This window comes from Chenopodium album, chromosome 19 (genome assembly GCF_948465745.1).
Source record: "Chenopodium album chromosome 19, dcCheAlbu1.1, whole genome shotgun sequence".
Classification (NCBI taxonomy): domain Eukaryota; kingdom Viridiplantae; phylum Streptophyta; class Magnoliopsida; order Caryophyllales; family Amaranthaceae; genus Chenopodium; species Chenopodium album.
Window position 1 is genome coordinate 19,262,204 of NC_137852.1, and position 19,020 is coordinate 19,281,223.

At 33.1% G+C, this 19,020-nt stretch overlaps 1 protein-coding gene across 1 annotated transcript; it reads left to right on the top strand.

Moving 5' to 3' along the window:
* The first annotated feature begins 12,141 nt into the window (after positions 1–12,141).
* Positions 12,142–18,779, top strand: LOC145593509 (uncharacterized). The gene is made up of 4 exons (XM_081649763.1): positions 12,142–12,544; positions 14,239–14,292; positions 18,001–18,060; positions 18,502–18,779. Exons 1-4 carry the CDS (start codon positions 12,236–12,238, stop codon positions 18,631–18,633), a joined length of 555 nt encoding a protein of 184 aa, XP_081505889.1. The 5' UTR covers positions 12,142–12,235; the 3' UTR covers positions 18,634–18,779.
* The last annotated feature ends 241 nt before the right edge of the window (positions 18,780–19,020 follow it).

Consider the following 19,020-nt stretch of genomic DNA (forward strand, 5'->3'; position numbering starts at 1 on the left):
AGCTTAAGCAATAGGACTTTCGAATTGATCACTTTGATTGTACATTGATTAGTGGACAATATGTAAGCATTTCTTCATAATTTTGGAAACAAATTAATGAGAACATGGCTGGGACGGTCGTTCAGTGGTGGAGACGAGAGATAGAGGGTGGAAGCTAAGAGGAAACAATTAAAAAGGTGATCAAGGCTAGCGTCAAAATGAAGAAGTGAAGATTGACTTGAGACTAACAAAAAAATAAAATAAAATAAAAAAAATAAAATAAAAAATAAAAAAATAAATAAAAAAAAATTGAACAGTTTTTTGTAACGGTCAAAATGTAAATCACGAATAGAAAATTTATATTTTCCTTGACCGAGCAATTTGTATTGGGAAAAGGTGTCATTACAAAAACTACAATATTTGTAAAGGAGTAGTATAGTATTTGTAACTCACAGTTTGTTCGTTTCAAAGACCATCTATATTCTACTAACTACGCTGCTTTATTGTTACTGAATCTTGTAATGCTTGTTACAAATAGGTTTATTGTAACCAACAAAGTTTTGCAAATTACAAATACTTTTTTCCACTATTGTACATGGCCAAATCACATTAGGCAATTTTCCCTCATCTTTTATTCAATGGTAGTAATCCTTACAATCTTCTTATTCATCTCATTCCTCAATTGATCATTTTCTTGTATGGCAACACAACTACCGTGATTTACACATCTGTACCACATTTTATCTTATGCATGTGATAATTCTTCACAGCCCAACATTCAGTATCATATAACAATACATACCTAATTATCCTTCAGTAGAATATATCCTTCAATCTATAAGGCATGTCAAGATCACATAAAACTTCCTTAGCACTCTTCCACTTCAACTAACTTGCTTTGATCATGTGAGCTGATATATTTCCATCCAATGTTCCATCCCATTTAACTATATAAATCCTATATACTGGAGGACCTTACAACCTTGGACAATCTTATCATTCAGGTGATCATCTTTGTTGTCTTTCTCATGTGCTATAAAGAGAATCCATAACGTAGATTGCATTATGTTTTACTTCAACATTGTAATACCCCGTATATTAATGTATTTTTACAAAGTATTTAAGTATTTATAAAATGTACTGTAAAGGCTAAAGTATTTTAATTATAAAGTTCATAAAAGTAAATTATATTTTGGGTCAAACGTTTATTAATTATATGAGCCCATTTAAATAATCGTATGTATACTCTTCCTACATACTCTTGTTAGACCTACCTAGTTCATTTTACTAAGCTCAATTACTTATTTGAACCCTTGTGGTCAAATATTCCATAACTTAAGCCCACATTTTTAATAAGCCCAAAATTAACCCTATACTCATACTATATAAATATCCCTCAAAATTCCAAAATTTTCCCACACAAAGAGGCTCAAGAATCATATTTTTGGGGGTAAGTAAACTTTTTCCTTTTTCCTTATTTTTTTTCCTATTTTCTTTTCTTTTTCTTTCCTTTTCTTTCCTTCCTTCTTAGGGCCTGTTCTCATTGACTGAACTCAGCTGAACTGAACTCAGCTGAACTGAATTGAACTGAACTGAACTCAGCTGAACTGAACTGAAATGAAATGAATATTTTATAAGAGAAGGAAATTAGGAACTGAACTGAACTGAACTGAGCTGAACTGAACTGAACTAAACAGATAAACGTAAGAGAACAAGGCCTTACTTTCTTTGCTATCGGAACTTCATGCGTGGATTTCATTCCCATGAATGGTAGGCCATGCAGCCATGCTGCTGCCACCTTATACCGCCAGAGCCCACGTCACTGGCCACCTCCCATCGGCGACCAGTCCATCCAGCCGCCACATCAACCACCGTGAGCCACCATCTCCTCTTTCTCCTCCTTGTTCTAAACTATTGATATATAATTATATATTTTGGGTATTGATTTTAATTGTCTAAACAGTATATTTTATAGTTATGTTTTGATGATTAAATGTTGTAAATTTTAGATTATAAAGTGTTTAATTTTCAGATTTTATAAAGTATTAAAAGTTAGGGTTTTAATTATTAAAATGTTGATTTTTAGGGTTCTAACTTACAATTGATTTGGGGGTTTTATATACCCATTGATTGTAAGTGATAATAGAGCTTAATGATTAATTCAGTATGGAGTTCTGATGAAGTTTTAATGGTGTTATTGTCCCTTTATGTAGGAGACTTAGTTCGAGATGTGTTATAGTGTATTTGGCTACTTTAAGGGCTTAATTGAGGTACGCTCGCGTAGTAGCATGTTAGTTTTGGTAAATTGAATTACAAGTAGTATCATGCTAAGATTATGATTGGAAATTTTGGATTATTATTGATATTGGTGATTAAATTGGAAAGCATGATTTATTTGTGATGGATTAATGATTGGAAAATTATTGTTTGGCATGTTATGTTATTGTGTATGAACCATACTTTTATTTATGGCATGTTAGAATGCATGGTTAATTAAACTACATGTTTTATTATGTTTGGGATATTAAAAAGTAATTTATTTATTGTTCATATAATTTTTGTTGATGCTATAAGCATGAGAAAAGAGCTATTTAAGTGTCCTTGTACACGAGGTTAAACTATATTTTGGTGTCTTAGTGCACTTAAGGTGTTTTTAACACCGAGGGATAGATATTGTGGCGCTTTATGCGTTTGAGGTGTCTTTGACACTGAGTTAGATTTAAAAAGGGTTCAACATTAAATATTATGTGATCACTAATTATTCAAGAATTAAATTGGTGTGTTTAATTGATTGAATGATTATTGATGATTAAATGATTATGGTTTGAGAGTCATCACCAAGTATAATAATTTGTAAATAACGTAAAGTGAAAAAGATTACGCACCAAAACTCTTGGAACGTATATACCTTGAGTATGAACATATAGGGGGAGTTATGTGACTTTATATTTGATTATAACTTCTAACGGAGTACATGACGCTGTACATTCCTTTTTATTATTATTATTATGCGCTGGAATTCCGCCACTTATGTGTGCTTTTGTGCTGGCACGGTTAGCCCCCGTATCAGTTAACCTCAATTAATTTGGGGGAGGTAGAGGTTGAAACCCGTTCGATGCGTAATCAATGCTAAATAAATAATATGGTGTTTAGTTGAAAGGTCCTGTTGAATGTTGTGTGTGCTTGTAAACAGGTGCATTGAGCTAAGTGTATGTTGATAGGTGAAAGCATGTTAGTGTGTTTAATTATGCTTATGTACTCAGCTTTGCTAATTGTGTGTTTTGGCCATATCTTTACTGTGGCCCTATGGTGACCCATTTTTAATGGAGAGTAGTGGAAACAAGTAGAGATAAGCTTTTCAGGTATTGAAGCAAATTTATGACGGGGCATGAATGAAGAGCGAATGTTACCAGTTCCCATTAGTAATGATGTGTTTTATGCTTTAATTATTTATGATATTATTTATATGTGGACTAACGCAAAGTTTGGATTTGGTTTGGTTTTAATAAGGGCCTACAATGGTTCCAAGTTGTAGGTTGATTTTTATTTGACTTTCGTTGACTTTACTTTCGTTTGGTTGACTTCTTAAGTTGACTTGTTTTGAATGGTTTTGAAATTAGTTTAGGTTGTGTGTCTTTGATAATTGCGTTAGCCGTATTCACGGTGGCGGTAATGTCTTAGAATTTCCTATTTCGTATTTTAAAAAGAGTAAAACAGGTGTATTAAACGAAAAGAATTTCTAAGGTGTTACAAACATGAATTGAAAAGAAGTGATGATCGTCTTGGACTCCTATGTTACTCTAGATTAACAAAACAAACACCACTACGATGGCCCATATTTTAAAATAGATGCCAAAACTTGTCAACTTTTATGGTTCAATACATAGCAATCCAACATGCAATAATGCTTACTTGTGTTGTGTTATTTTCACAAATGGAGCACAACTTAGAAATATCAAGTTTAAAGTCCTAGACAAAGAATTCCAATCGACCAAACAAATATATGGGTTTTGCGTACTAAAGTAAGAATCAAAATAAATAAGGACACACCGTTTGTTCCCAAGACGGTTGAGTTGGTATGTTTATTTTGTATATGTATTTATTATTTTTTTTCTTTCATATACATTTATTTGATAACTGTCCTTGTATTTTGGAATAGGTTCCGCGAGAGACCGTGAACGACATAGTGAGGACTATGCGTGCTTTCCGAACCGCTTATCGGAGAGCCCTCGTGGCTTTGTCGTGCCATGATCATCGGATTGTCGCGGTAAGTTTATTTCTTTTTCTTTTTTTGTCAAAGTTACACATTTTTGTGTATTAATCTTTGTCTTGGATTTTGCCAGATGTACAGCAGCCTTCCGGGAGTCGCCGAGCACCCTAACTTCCTCTTTTTTTTTATTATGTATATATATCTTTTTTTTTATGGAAAACATATGTACATTTATATTTTTTTTGTTGTACATATGACACACATATTTTGTATATATATCATATATTTTTCGTTTCCATGAGTTTTAGTTTTTTTTTTTTTTTGAAAAGAAAAAAAAATTAAAAAAAAAAAAAAATTCCGAGGAAGGGAAAGGGTTCCCGAGTTACCCCCACGAAAAAATAACAAAAAAAAGAAAAGAAAGGAAAAAAGGAAGAAGGAAAAAGAAAGAGAATGGAAAATAAAGAAAAAATAAAAAAGTAAAAAAGAATAAATAAAAAGCAAAGAGATGGAATAAAAAAAAAAGATGAAAAGAAAGAAGGAAATAAGGCTTAAGCGTATGATTAGTCATAAGATTTCGTTAGTATTCCATTATTTTTGGTTCAAAATACGGAAATAAACCTAACAACATGTCGCGATAGACAAGACACGTGGAACTGGGTGTGTTGTGCGCGGCAGTCGCGCGCATGTAAGTTGGATGTGCACGGCAGGTGAGCGCAACTCGTGAGTTGCGCGCGCCACCTGCGATTGTACTTTCCTTTGAGCGAAAATTGCCAAAATTTTGCCCCTTTTAGGTCTATTTAAACGCGGTTTCGTGTAGGCTTCCGATCATCTTGCATTCATTCGTTAGTAATACTATAGAGAAAAAGAGTTAATCTCTCTAATCTCCTCTCCTTTTTTGTTTTGAACAATGGTGAAAACCTTTGAACAACGTTTGAAACAATGGGTCACTTCCCTTTCAACCGAGGACAAACTAGCTTTCAAAATATACCACCTCGACCCTCTATTGAGTTATATGCAACTAGTTATAAATTTTGATTTCTTCCATGCTCCTGTTAATCATTGGGATTCAAACCATCATCTTTTTCTCTTTAAAGGGTATGAAATTGTCCCGTTACCTGGCGAGTTTGGGGCTCTACTAGGTTTCCCTGCAAAAACTCTCCCTATGACATATACCCCTAACTTGTCGGATTCCAAACCTATATTTCAGAGATTCTTTGGCTTGAACGACAATGATATATATGGCTAATATTGGAACAGAAGAAGGCGTGAATTTAATTCAATTTATTGAACACTTCGTCGCCCCTCGTGACAACTTAACTAAACAACGCTTTAAAATTCGTGCTTTATGTTTTTGTCTTGTTGTCAATTGTTTACTTAGGACAGGTAAAGAGTACGGAGATTATTCCATGGTGTCCATAGTAGAGCAAATAAAGGGGTGTCATTCACCCACTCCTTTAGCTTTGGCGGAAACCGTTCTGTGCTTGAATCGCCTTAGAGGAGACCCTAACGAGAATGGTTTCACGAGAAGTCCACTCCTATTACACGTATGTTTTTTTCATCGTATTGCAACGCAAGTCTTGAAGTTGTGCTGGTCTGACCAGCGCAATCTTTTAGGATGCGCACGGGTGGCGCGCACAACTGATTTTGATGTGCGCGCCACCTATTTGTGTAACGTTATAAATTTTTATTATTTTTTTTGTCAGATTTGGCTTATGGGGCGCTATAGGAAAAAAATAAAAAAATAAAACAAAAAAATAAAATCAATAAAAAGGAAAAAGCAAAATAACAAAAAAAAAAAAAATCAAGGAAAAGCATGAAAGGGCCTATAGCTAGAAAACAAAAATAAAAAAGAAAACAAAACAATTAAATCAACAAAAAGTAAAAGACAAGAAAAACCAGTGGGTAAGAACAAAAGGCCCTAATAGCAAAAAGCACATGGCAGGGCAAAGTTGGTAATACACTATTCATTTTCAATAGTGTTTTCGGTTGCTGTTCTTTAAGCAACAGTAGAAGATTTCTCATGTTTTATAAAAGGGTTTTGGCCTGGATTAATATAGATAATTGGGCAAGGATTAAGTAAGAGATTATAAGAATAATTTTATTATGCTTGATATACATGCATTGCTAAAAGAATTCATGCCTTGGAAGGTGGAAGAGATTTAAAGGTTGTTGGATTCATTTCATGCCCTACATGCAAGGATTAGAGGGAGATTGTATTTATTCCATTATTTTTGTAATGCTTGCACATAAATAATAAAATATATTGATGGTCAGTTTGGTACATACATTAACTTAAATATCAACGATTTATTTCATAGATGTAGACACATGTTAATTAAATATTTTGAAATGATACCATCCTGAAGATGGATATAAATAAATGTCAGTGAACATATATTAGTTGTAAATGCTTCAATTTAAAATTGATGTCCTTGAAGGACAACATCAATTGATGATGAATGCGTAGCACCCCTAAAGCCTGATAGATCAATAGGTTCTAAAGATAATTAAGTATCTACGAAAAGGAAAGGAACATTATTGACAATGCCAATTTGAGGAAGTGATAATTCCATTACATTTCTAGAAGAAATCACTTTTAGTAAAATTCATATGTTTCATGATTATATAAAAGACTCCAGATGAGTATGAAATATCCAACCAAATTAACATGTATCAAGATTATAGTCAAAAGTCCAGCAGAGTATGAGTAAGTTATTGGATACAATATTAATTGACTATCTTGACAATTGAAAAAGAAACACATGTTAGTGTTCAAATATCACATCAAATTCATGGACATGCATAAAGTAAGTTTAATAAAGTGATCACTAGTGTGGAAAACTAACTAGAGTTCAAATTTAGAGAAGTGATTGGATGCGATAATTAAATTAGGCCATCTAGGTTGAATAATTACCCGTTATGACGAAAACCTGAAGGCGAAGTTTCATTTGATAATGTGCCGACGCTCTCTCAATGTTAGATATATGAAATGAATTGAATGAGATTGAGCTATATTTGGATTGTGATTCATAACAATTTATATTGATGATAATTTCAAGAGTTAATAGGTTTCAATTTCTTATAAAAAAGAGTAATGGGTGATCAGAAGTTCACTAAAATAACTTACATATTATTGTCAACTATTAGGTGACCAAAAGCTCACCAAATACACTATTTAAGTCTTTAAAGATCCAAAAGATCACCACCAAGTAGAATTGCAAGCAAGTGATTTATGCTTGTATAACAATTCTTTTGATTGGGGATTATTATATGTCGGCACATAAGAAATTGGAAAAGAAGAAAAAACGTACAACTGCACAATACGTGTCTCCCTATTGACATTGTCTTTCTAAAAGAGAACATATTATGAAAAGGGTAATAATGTATAAACTTTCAATGTAAAGTTAATGAAGAAATGATTCTTCATTGAAAGCTCCTATAAATGAGATATTTTACCAACTAAAGGGGAAATGAATGAATTAACAAAGGTTGGAAAAATTTAAATAAATAATAATCATGATCCTTATAATGGTAGTTTGAAAAGTAATATGTCAACTTTTGTCTACACATTATCAAGATATGTTGCACATTTATGATTTGATTTGTATTCAGTTATGACTCACATTGCATAGCGTTGAAGATACATTTTGGTCATATTAATTATGTGTATACATTGAGATAAAATCTTGTCAATTATACTTGAATCACTAGCTACACCTGAAGTTTAGGCTATATGTCCGGTTACCAAAATAAGGATATGATATATGGCAAGATATTGCAATGTGCAGTTAATACTTTAAATAGTGTATGTAATAGTATATAAATACTAAAGTGTATGAAATACCCGAAAAAGTGCTATAGATATCTAAATTATCACAATAGATGACCTATGATGTAAGAAAATCATAATGGTAACAACTGAAAATGTATTCAGATATAATTGTAAAATAGCATGCGATGTACATTAAGGTAATTTCATGATACCAGTACACAATCGAACCGATGAATAATATGCATATGCATGATAAAATGGACTAGTGAATAAGGGATCTAAAATATTTGTCCATTATGTATGATGTCGACATAATGATAGTCATCAAAAGTTCATCATGGACCAGAAGTCCAATAAAATATGGATTTTCTAATCCACAATGTACAGTGTCTTACATAAATAGAATCTTATATCCATGTTCATGCGTGAGTCAAAGGTTAATGGATTACTTATTGCATGTTTATGAAGTTGTTACATGCATTACTCATTGTATATTTTGTTCATTATCTTATCATGATTCATATATCTCATATTGCATGCACTAGTTAGTTTCTATATAATAATTGTGGTATGTGTGAATAATTTTTCTAAAGTATAGTAAGACATATTTACAACGTTAATGAGAAATTACAAAGAAATATTTATTCCAATGGACTTACACTAAAGATGAAATTATTGATAACGTCGATTTAATAATAGCATGTTATAAATCATGTAAGAAGAGTTCCTGGAGAACTTATATAAAACGTATATAAATACCCAACCCTACATATTTTACATCTTGAATATTGTAATTATTATCAAACTCCTGAAAAGTCAATATGACTACATCATCGACATCTCAAGATGAAGTTTGAGTATGTGAGTTTCAACAAGTCTTTGTATTTATTGGTGAATTCTCATACTACCTCTGTTAAAAGTTATGTGCAACTTTGGAATATTTTATATCTCACAAATAATACCCAAGGTTGCACATAACAATTAACGGAGATAGTATAAAACATGAAATGTCTAATTAAACAATAACATTAAGATACCATTCAGTCAGAATAATATTCTTATGGTCCCGAAGAGCCATGAGCAAAATATGTAATTCGTTTAATTTCTTACTTCATATGATATTGGAAAATGAAATACATATGATGATATCAAGTGTTTCCATGAAATTGTGTTTGGATAATGTGATCAATTATTGATCATCATTTTGTAGTATATATGACCTATAGAAGAAGGCATACATCTAATTGTTATGACAATTCAAACTAAAATTATAGAATGAAATAGTGATAAACACTTGTATTATTTCTTCAAGTATGAAGAAATGAAGACGCCTCTATAAGTTCATGTGAATATTTTAATATTCAAGTTCGATTTGAAAAAATTAATTATCAAGAAATGGTATTCTGCTACATGGGAGAAGTAATCCAACGAACCATATCACGTCGGATTTACTGCACTAGAAGATTTCACGTTATGTATTCATCAGGGGGAGAAAATACGCGTTGCACTCTTTTTTTCTTAACCATAGTTTTGTCCCACATTGGGTTTTCCTGGTAAGGTTTATAACGAGGCAGCATTCGAAGCGTATTACGAAGAATGTTGTACTCTTTTTCCTTAATTAGATTTTTATCCTACATGGTTTTTCCTATTTAAGTATTAACGAGGCACAATCTTCGATAATGGACATCCAAGTAGGAGTGTTATGAAATATTGTGTGGATGCCCATTATACTCTTTATACCATCCAGAATATTCTAGTTCTAGGGTTTATTGTTATCTAATATTAGCAAACCCTAATTATATTGTAGGTATATAGACCCCATTATATGGAATAAAAATACATTGATCGACTCTCGATCTCTCTCATATTTCTCCTTATTTTATATCACTTCATACCTATATATATACTGAAACAGAGGCACTCGAAGCTCCACTCTAAGTTTACTTTGACACGTGTCGAGCTATCGTTAAAAAATTTCCCGCTTCATTTTTCACTCCTAAATATAGTAACTAAATCAAATATTATATATTATAAAATAATATAAATATTTTATACTCATTTACCTATTACCATAATATAACTACTTCCTTCTTATTATTTATAATATTATACACATAAATTTTTTTATTATCTTGATCTTAATTAATATTTGATCTAAATATTTTTTTTAATAGCAATATTTGATGTTAAGATTCATGATCTTAAGCCGTGAAAATTCTTAATTGCACTACGAGCATGTATTTTTTAACAATGGGCCATGGGTTTGCACTTCATCATTATTGATGATGTATTTTTAAAATATAGGAAATTTTGATATTTGCTACCAGGAAAACTCTTGTTTTCACATTTGCTACAGTTTTAAAGTTTTTTTTTTTTTTTTACTTTGCTACCACCTAAATCAGACTTTGTTAAAAATCACTACCACTTAACGGGTTCCGTTAAGTTAATATTTAACAAAATCAAAAATTAAAAAAGAAAAACAAAAAAAAAAAAATCAGCCACCCTTAAAAGCCCAGCCCCTCCCGTCAGCCACCCTCCCCCTCCCCCTGCTGGCGGCCGGCGATCAAAGATGCGGCATGCGCCGGTGTCCTAACTAGAATCAAACCCCTCCCCTTCCCCCACCCTAAACCCGACACCCCTAACCCTAAACCACCAGCCGAAACCACCCAAACGGGTTTTAGTGTTTCGTTTATGGTGGTTTTGGGTGGCTAGGGGCCTAGGGAACTCCTTCGCGTGAGCGGTTTGCGATTTAATTTGTGGCTGACTCCTTTGCGCCGTGGTCGATTTGTGGCCGATTTGAGGTCGATTTGTGGCTGATTGGTGGTTTTGGGTGGCTAGAGAACTCTGCGTCTTTTCGAGGTCAATTTGTGGCTTATTGATGGGCGTGAGGGTTGGTGGCTGATTTGCGGCTGATTGGGTGTCGAGGGAGAGAATAGGGGTGGCGGCAGTGGGATGAGGTGGGTCTGCGAAATTGATGGTGGTGGCCTGCGAAATTGGTGGTCTCCGAAATTGATGGTGGTGGTTGTGTTGCGACCTTGCGGGCTTTCGCAAATTGGTGGCTGCGAAGGAGGGTGGCTGGGAGGGAAGGTGGCTGCGAATTGGTGGCTGGGAGGGAAGGTGGTTGCGAATGCATGCTGTGAAGGTTTAGTGGGTGGCTGGAAGGAGGGGAAAAGGGAAGGGGGTGGGTTTGCCGCCGCCAGCCAGAGGGTGGCTGGAAGGCGGCTGAACGGTGGTAAGACTCCACTAACGGAAATGGTAACGTTGTAAGGAATTGGGTAGTGATATTTAACAAACTCTGATTTAGGTGGTAGAAAAGTAAAAAAAAAAAAAAAAAAAAAAAAAAAATTAAATCGGTAGCAAATGTGAAGACAGGTGTTTTCCCTGGTAGCAAATGTCAAAATTTCCTAAAATATATACAATATAAGAATTTTTAAAACAATGCAATTAATTTTTCTAAAAGCAGGAAAATTTTATTAGATATATTAGAAATGATGAGATAATTGATCTTATATAATTTTGTGACCACATTGTGGCCTGATTATAACACTTTCTCGCTATCCTAGGCCACAATGTGGAACTTTTATATGTTAGGCGCTACAAAATCAATTAAGCCACATTTTAAAAAAATGGTCACGGGTTACTCACTTAGTCTAGGGTTATTCGATCAGTGAGGGGTTACTTGGTTAGGGGTTACTCGCTCAGGCAAGAGTTACTTATTGGTTAGTCATAGATTACTTAGTCAGGGGTTACTCGGTCGGTCAGGGTTTACTTGGTTAGGGTTGGGGTTACTCGGTCGTGGTCATAGACTCATAGGTTACTTGTGTCATTACGTGTTAGTTGGTCACTTACAAAAGTTGCTGAAGGTAATATATAATATATATAAATGAGCATGAGTCATCCGTATTTAGGTTTATTTATGCAACATTTAATTAAAGTTCTGATAAACAATATCATGATAAAATGGGTACATATCAATGTGAAATTGCATGGGTACTAACATGATAAAAACCATAGCTAACATTAAATTAATTTTAGTTTCAAATTTCAGCATATATAATGTATAAACTTTCAAAACTGGGCAATTTGCACGGATATTATACTAGTAATTTTCCTAAATTTTAATGCATACTATAGTGTTGTAATTATTACGAAACGGAAGGCGTAACGATAAAATCAAATATACCCAAACCTGTTGGTGGATAAACACAGGATAACCCCTCTTCCATCCAACACTCCACACTCAAACTTCGTACACACTCCGAAACTTTGTAACAATGTCAACAATCTCAGCATTCCGACCACTCACTTCTCCACTTCACAGAACCAACTATCTGAAATCTTCTTCCATAAACCATTGTTCTGCAATTCAATTCCACAAAAATGCAATTTCTTCCCATAATTTCCAGCATTTGAGAATGACCCATAATTCCAAATTAAGGAGGGTAAAATCAGCTGAGGAAGAAGCTCAAATTCCAGAAGCAGAAACAACTGAGACGGCGGCTGTTGCGGAAGAGGAAGCTTCTCCTGAGCAAACTGTAGCCATCCCAGTTTCCCCCTCTGATAAGCTGATAATGTTTTTTCAGGTACATTCAAATTTTTTTATTATTTTTTTCATGGTTTATTTTAATGAATAATTTAATTTTAGCTGTTTTGTTTGAATTGGGTGACTTAGTTACAGTGTTAATGTTGTTGTGGCAATTGCGCTCTTTTTTTTTTTTGGCTAATTTGAGTGAATTTGGGATTTTATTGATGATGTGTTGCTGTTCTTGATTATATTTTGCAAAAACTAGGACGAGAATCTTATGTACAATTTTCTAGAATTATGTATACAATTTTGGTTAAATTGGGGGACATAATTAGATTGTTTATGTTGTTGCGGCAATTGGGTTCTTGTGTGTGTGTTTTTTTGCTAATTTGGGGTTTTTTTTTTTTTTTTTTTTTTTTTTTTTTTTTTTTTTTTTTTTGGGGGGGGGGGGGGGGGAGGGGGGAGGGGGAGTTATTGATGATGTGTTACTGTTCTTGATTATATTTTGCAAAATCTAGTTGAAATTCATATACTATAAAGTTTTCCAGAATAGAGATGTGGAAATATTATGCTATAAGGCTAGTTTCTAGCACAGGGAGGAGATGGGAGAACATGCCTCGAACCCGGATTGAGCAGCAACTCTTTGGGAATGGGTAAATTGTGGACTAATATTGCAACTATAGCTTAGTGATAGGATTTTTCAGTGGCTTATATTATAGGCTTAGTGTTAGTGTTAACAATGCAAGGAAAACTTAGGGTTCGTTTGGCATCGTTGTAGTTTTCTGTTTTTTGGTTTTTCGTTTTTTAAAAGTATATTATATATGTCACATAATGAATCAAAAAATATTTAAGCTTATTAAAATCATGATAATTTTGAAAACTGACAACAGAAAAGTGAAAACACCTTTTTCTTGTTTCCTGTTTTTGGTTTTTAGTTTTCAAAAAAACAGGAAACAGAAAACCAAAAGTGATACCAAACAAGCCCTTAAAGTTTGGTTTTTGTGTACAATAGTAATGTTTGTATGATACGTAACACATTGTTTTGTAGGATTAGTTTTGGCATAGAGCAAATTTCTGTAAGCTACTCTATCATATTTGAAGGATTCTACTTGTAATGTTTTAATAAACTATTAGATGTGTGTCCAAATGTGTATTCAAGATGATAGAACAATTGAGGTCTGAAGCAATTTTCTCATTTCATGCTCTAGAGGTAAGAAATGGAATAATTACAATCTAGATGAAAAAACTCATGCACTGATGTGCTGATATCAGACTTATTTCTGTCTGAAATTATGGTTCAAAACATAATATTTTGGTTGTTTTAGAATTTTTTACTAGTATGTAAGTTGGATACTTGAATTGATGGTTCTCACATAATACAATAAGAGTTTATAAAATATGATTCGACCACAAAAATTCATTGTTGTGATTTTTCCATTAATTTTCCTTCGTTTTGGCAAAAGATGGATTGTATATAATTAATCTAATATCAATATGTGACAGTCATTGGCAATAGATTCAGATGGGTTTGTTTTCATCTCAATTTGAGCTTTCCATCAATATCATGAAATTGTTCATCTTTTTAAGTGTTGGCATCTTTTAGACTTATGGTGGAACTTTGTAATTGAATACTTGCCTGTGATTTAAATGCATCATTATACTTTCGATTGTTCCTTACTCTTGATGTCCATCTTGATATTTTCAATTTTGTAAACTTTCATTTCTGCTTTACTAATTCTACTACTACTGTAGGCAGAAGGAACGTTGACAGATTCAGCTATCCCAAACGTGACTCAAGCATTAGAGGTATCTCTTGATATCTCTCTTTAAATACATTTTGGATAGGTTCATCCCAATAGATAGGTATTTGTATTTTCATCCAAAAATGCTGTTAATAAAATTATAATAGTTATTCAAATTCTATAGAATCTAGTATGGAATAAAAATATAGTTGCAGTCCTAATTGCGAGAACTAAATCATAGCTTTTATACTCTCTCCGTTACGTTTTGTTTTCTCATTAGGAATTTTGGCACCATCTATAAAATAAAAAAATCTTTTAAATTATTCTCAATATTTAGAGCATAATATATTGTTATAGTTTTTTATTAATATGCAAATAAGAATATTTATAGTTGAAGTAACGCATTGAAAAACCCACACAGTCAAAATGAGAAGAGCTTCAAAGCACGGAGGAGTAACTTGTTATGTTGAATTTTAAATTTTTGTAGATGTTATAGCCATACGTTATAATTTTATTATTATACTAATATTCATGAATCCATGACCATACATCACTAATGTTGAATAATTTTGAGAATTTAGACAAATTTCAAGTTAATAATTAATTTACTTAGGCAATGGTGTTGTAAATTAATTAAATAAGATTATTAAAGCAAATAATTAGAGTAATTAACCTTGGTAAAAAGGTTGAATTTTAAAGGGAGAAAGCTCAATTAATAGGAAGCAAAAAGGGCTGGAATTCTGCCACCCTCTCAGCTGCCCAGTTTGGGCGGTAGGCCCCCTATCGGGCGCGAGGCTGCTTCTGGTATCTTGCTCCACCGCCCGGTCGGGCAGCCGCCGCCCTACCGGGCGCAAGAACGAGATACAAATTCTGATGGGTTTTCGCACAAGGGTGCAGAGGCTGCAGAGATCGACGCCCATAATCGCCCGGTCGGGCGGTGGCCGGCCTGATCGGGCGCGGGTCTTGGGTGTTTGGGTTTGACGGTTAACGTCAGTTTTTTTCGTGAGAATTGAGTGGTTTTGCTTTGTTATTTGCGTTTAATATATATATGTATTAACATGTGTTGACAGTGACTTTGAGAAGTAAGTAATTTCCTTATTTTCTTCTTGTAATTATTTTTGCAAAGGTTCTTTGATTATCATCATCACAAATAGGGGTGCTAAACCTTCAAGCTGAGCCCGAACAGTGGTAGGCTCGGCTCGGCTCGAGCTCGATTCTCACAATGGGGGCTCGAGGCCGTCAAACGAGCTTCAGAAACTTAGGCTCGGCTCGAGTTCGAGACTCCAAACCCAAGCTCGAAGCTCGGCTCGAGCTCGAAGGTTTTGAGTTTACTCAAGGCTCAAACTTGAAGGTTTTGAGCTTACTCAAGGCTCAAGCTTGATTTCTGATATGACTTTAAAAAATGACGGTGAGAAACTGAGCACTAATAATCGATGGTGAGTAGACAGTGAGCACTAATCATCAGCCATGGAACGATGGAGAAGGTAAAGTCGTGCTTGCTTTAGTGTTGGATATGAATGGGATAACGCCATGACGGCTGTGCGTCGTTTTAGTTAGGGTTAAAAAAAAAATATTGAGCTGTACCCCACTAACAATCTAAAGGATATACATATATTTTGATCGAACCGAGCTTGAACAGTTCATGAATAGCTCAGTCTCATTATCACCCTTAATCACAAATCACATACACTTATTTGCATTGTATTGTAATCATCCTACTTGTGATTGCAATTGTTCTTCGTTGTATCTCCCGAGTAAATTTCCGTGATACCCGGTTGTAATATAGGGTCGGAATTATACTTTTGGGAAAGTGATTCCGTTCATGCCTCGAAGATTATTCCGTTTATTTTCGTTTGTTTTTCTTTTTGACCCTTGTAAACACAAAATCCCCAACAAATAATTTGTTAAAATAATGTCACATCATGTAAATATATCAATAAATTTAAATTTGAATGTATTATTATCATTGATTTCTCGGGCAAATATTGTACAAATAATTCAATTATTAGATAATTAATAGTTTTTTAAAAAATATATTGATCACATAAAAAAAAAAAAAAAAAAAAAAAAAAAACACCTTTTTTTTCATATCCGAAACAAAATTCTCAATTTTTTTTTGTTTCAATTGAATTATTATTATTATTATTATTATTATTATTATTATTATTATTATTATTATTATTATTATTTATTGTTTTCTTTTTATCATTTGAAAGTATTTGCTCATTTGTATTTTAATATTAGAATGTATCGATTAGTCGAGATCACTTATTTTATTATATTTTTTTAAAAAAGTTTTTATTATATATAGGCCTTTGCCCCTTATATATAAGTTTATTTATAATTACTTTTGTTACCGAATACTTTTGTTGAAGTTTTGCCATAAGGTTTTATTTGGATAGGACTACTATGGAACATCCAATAAATAAATAAATTATGTAATGTTGTGTTTACATGTATTTTCTATTGAATAAAGTAATTCTAAAGGTCACAACTTAATGTAATTAGTGTGTGTAATAAGTGGACATTATATTAGTCCACTGGTTAAAACTTTTCATGTGCCAAACTGTTGGCATTTCCTTCAGTTATATTTTGGTTTGCTCTATGTATATATGCTCCTTGTAACTTGATGAAAAGCAAGAAGAATGAAATCAGTAAAAAAGACAAGCTAGTCATAGCCTTTATATTTTCCTCTTATTCTAATATCTAGCAGTAACATTATTTCTTCTTCCCAACATTTTCAACGAATTAGTCCAACAAAAACTATTTATATAGATATGAAAATAATATAGTATTAGGCTTCCCTACAATTTTTCTTCCCAAAATAGAAGTCTGATTGATAGGAGAGAGACTTACAAAAAGTGAAATAATAAGGTTAAGTTGAATAAAGTTGGGTTGATTTATAGTAAAGAAAAATAAAATGAATACAGAATTACATAAAAACGAAATATAGCTTTTGTTATTTAGGGACAAGGTTTGGAAATTCTATCATATTTGAACCTGTCCAAATGAAAGAGCTACGAAATTCGCAGGGAAGTGTGAACATGAAAAAACGCTCTTGTTTGCTATGAATGAGAGTACCATGTGTTGGTTGATTTTACTAATGAGAGGAATGCCTATTTATAACCCCTTATGCACCTATGCCTAGAATTTTCTTAATTCTAAAATTTTTCCACCTCTTTAAGGAACTTTCTACACAAGAAGGTTATACACACTTCCGCATAATTTGTTCAAAGGAGCAAGGTGTTTATAGAGATTTTTCTTGCTAGAATATAATTTTCGCGCATTTTCTCAAAAATTAGCTTGACCTATCATCCAAACTACAGGTGACTTTCAACATTGAGCCCATTTGAAGCTTGTCTTGAACTGACTTTTTATATGCCGATGCCAAAATAAGGCGTTATAGAGGGAGTGTTGCTCCTTGGCAGCCCATTGGCAACCCCAAAGCCCATTGTAGACAGGATAGATAGGATAGATGGAATATCTGACAAATGTTAAATTTTGTTGTATCTCGAATTGAAAGTATATAAGAAATTCGATTAACTTAGCACCAGGTGCAATTTAATAGCTGGGGTAGATGTAGCGGTTCAGGATAATGGACTATCATAGTTAACATGCAGAATTTATAAAAATTGATTTCATATATAGTTCCATAGTTGGGTACATTGGGCTATGAATGTCAAGAAGTTGGCGTTTTCAATCTCATCATTTTGTGCTTGCTTTAAATCAGAAATTTATTGTCTTATTATTGTTACAATTTTAATTTTTCCAGGGAACAGAAGGTGTTTCTAATTTGAAGGTTCAGATTTCCGAGGGCATTGCAAGTGTTGAGGTGAGAAAGAACAGTTTGATCTTACAAAAATTTGTCTGTTGGCTACTGTGTTGTCTACCTGTTTTGAAACTATCTCAGTGCAATGCATCTATTATGATAGCACCTAACATTAGTTTATGTTTAAAAGATATTTTTTTTTTTTACTATATTTAACTCGATCAAGTTCATTATGGCTCTAATTTCTATATGATTGATCATTTCGAACAACTATATCCTTGTGTGCCCTCTCCTACTGTTGTGAAAGTTCATGTTGTTTGTATGTTTTTTCTTGAAACTTTTCAGTTTATCTTTTTAGCAATCATACCAGTATATTGATTAAACGATTAACAAAATGTTTGTTGCTTATTCTTTGCATGCTTATCGGCCACCATAAAAAGAAAAAGGAACTTGTTTTTAGTTCTAAATAGTTCTAATGATAATGCTATTGGTATCCTTCTGTAGCTTACGAAGCAGACAACAATTCAAGCGACTGGAGTAGCATCTAGTCTGCTAGAATCTATACAAGGAGCCGGTTTCAAGTTGCAGACATTGAATTTGAGTTTTGAAGATGAAGAGTTGTTAGCTGGGGTGTAAGAAATTGTATATCATAATGTATTTTCTGCCTGTCATATGTGATTATGTGATCTTTATAACTATTGAATGCTGAGGCACTTTGGTTTAAGGTTGTAATCATTGTTTTCCTTAAGAGAAGTAGATTAAATGAATTTTTTTAAAGCAAAGATATGCTCGTTTTCTGTTCTGGCTGAATTTAGCTATTTACAAACAGAAATTACAGTAAAACAAATACTAATCAAACTAAAACTCAGTTTCTGGCAGTCCAAGAAATAACCTATGGTTCAAAGTCTTCTACAAAAGCAGAATATGCTGTCATTGGATACACAACACATGAATAACATGATACTCTTTGGATTCAATCCCTTGCCGTAGAGTTAGATGACTTGGGACTTATTCTACATTTTG

Coding starts and splice junctions, on each gene's coding strand:
- LOC145593509 (XM_081649763.1), top strand. CDS start 12,236: ATGTCAACAATCTCAGCATTCCGACCACTCACTTCTCCACTTCACAGA. Junction 12,545..14,238: donor AGCTGATAATGTTTTTTCAG/GTACATTCAAAT, acceptor CTACTACTGTAG/GCAGAAGGAACGTTGACAGA. Junction 18,061..18,501: donor AGGGCATTGCAAGTGTTGAG/GTGAGAAAGAAC, acceptor ATCCTTCTGTAG/CTTACGAAGCAGACAACAAT.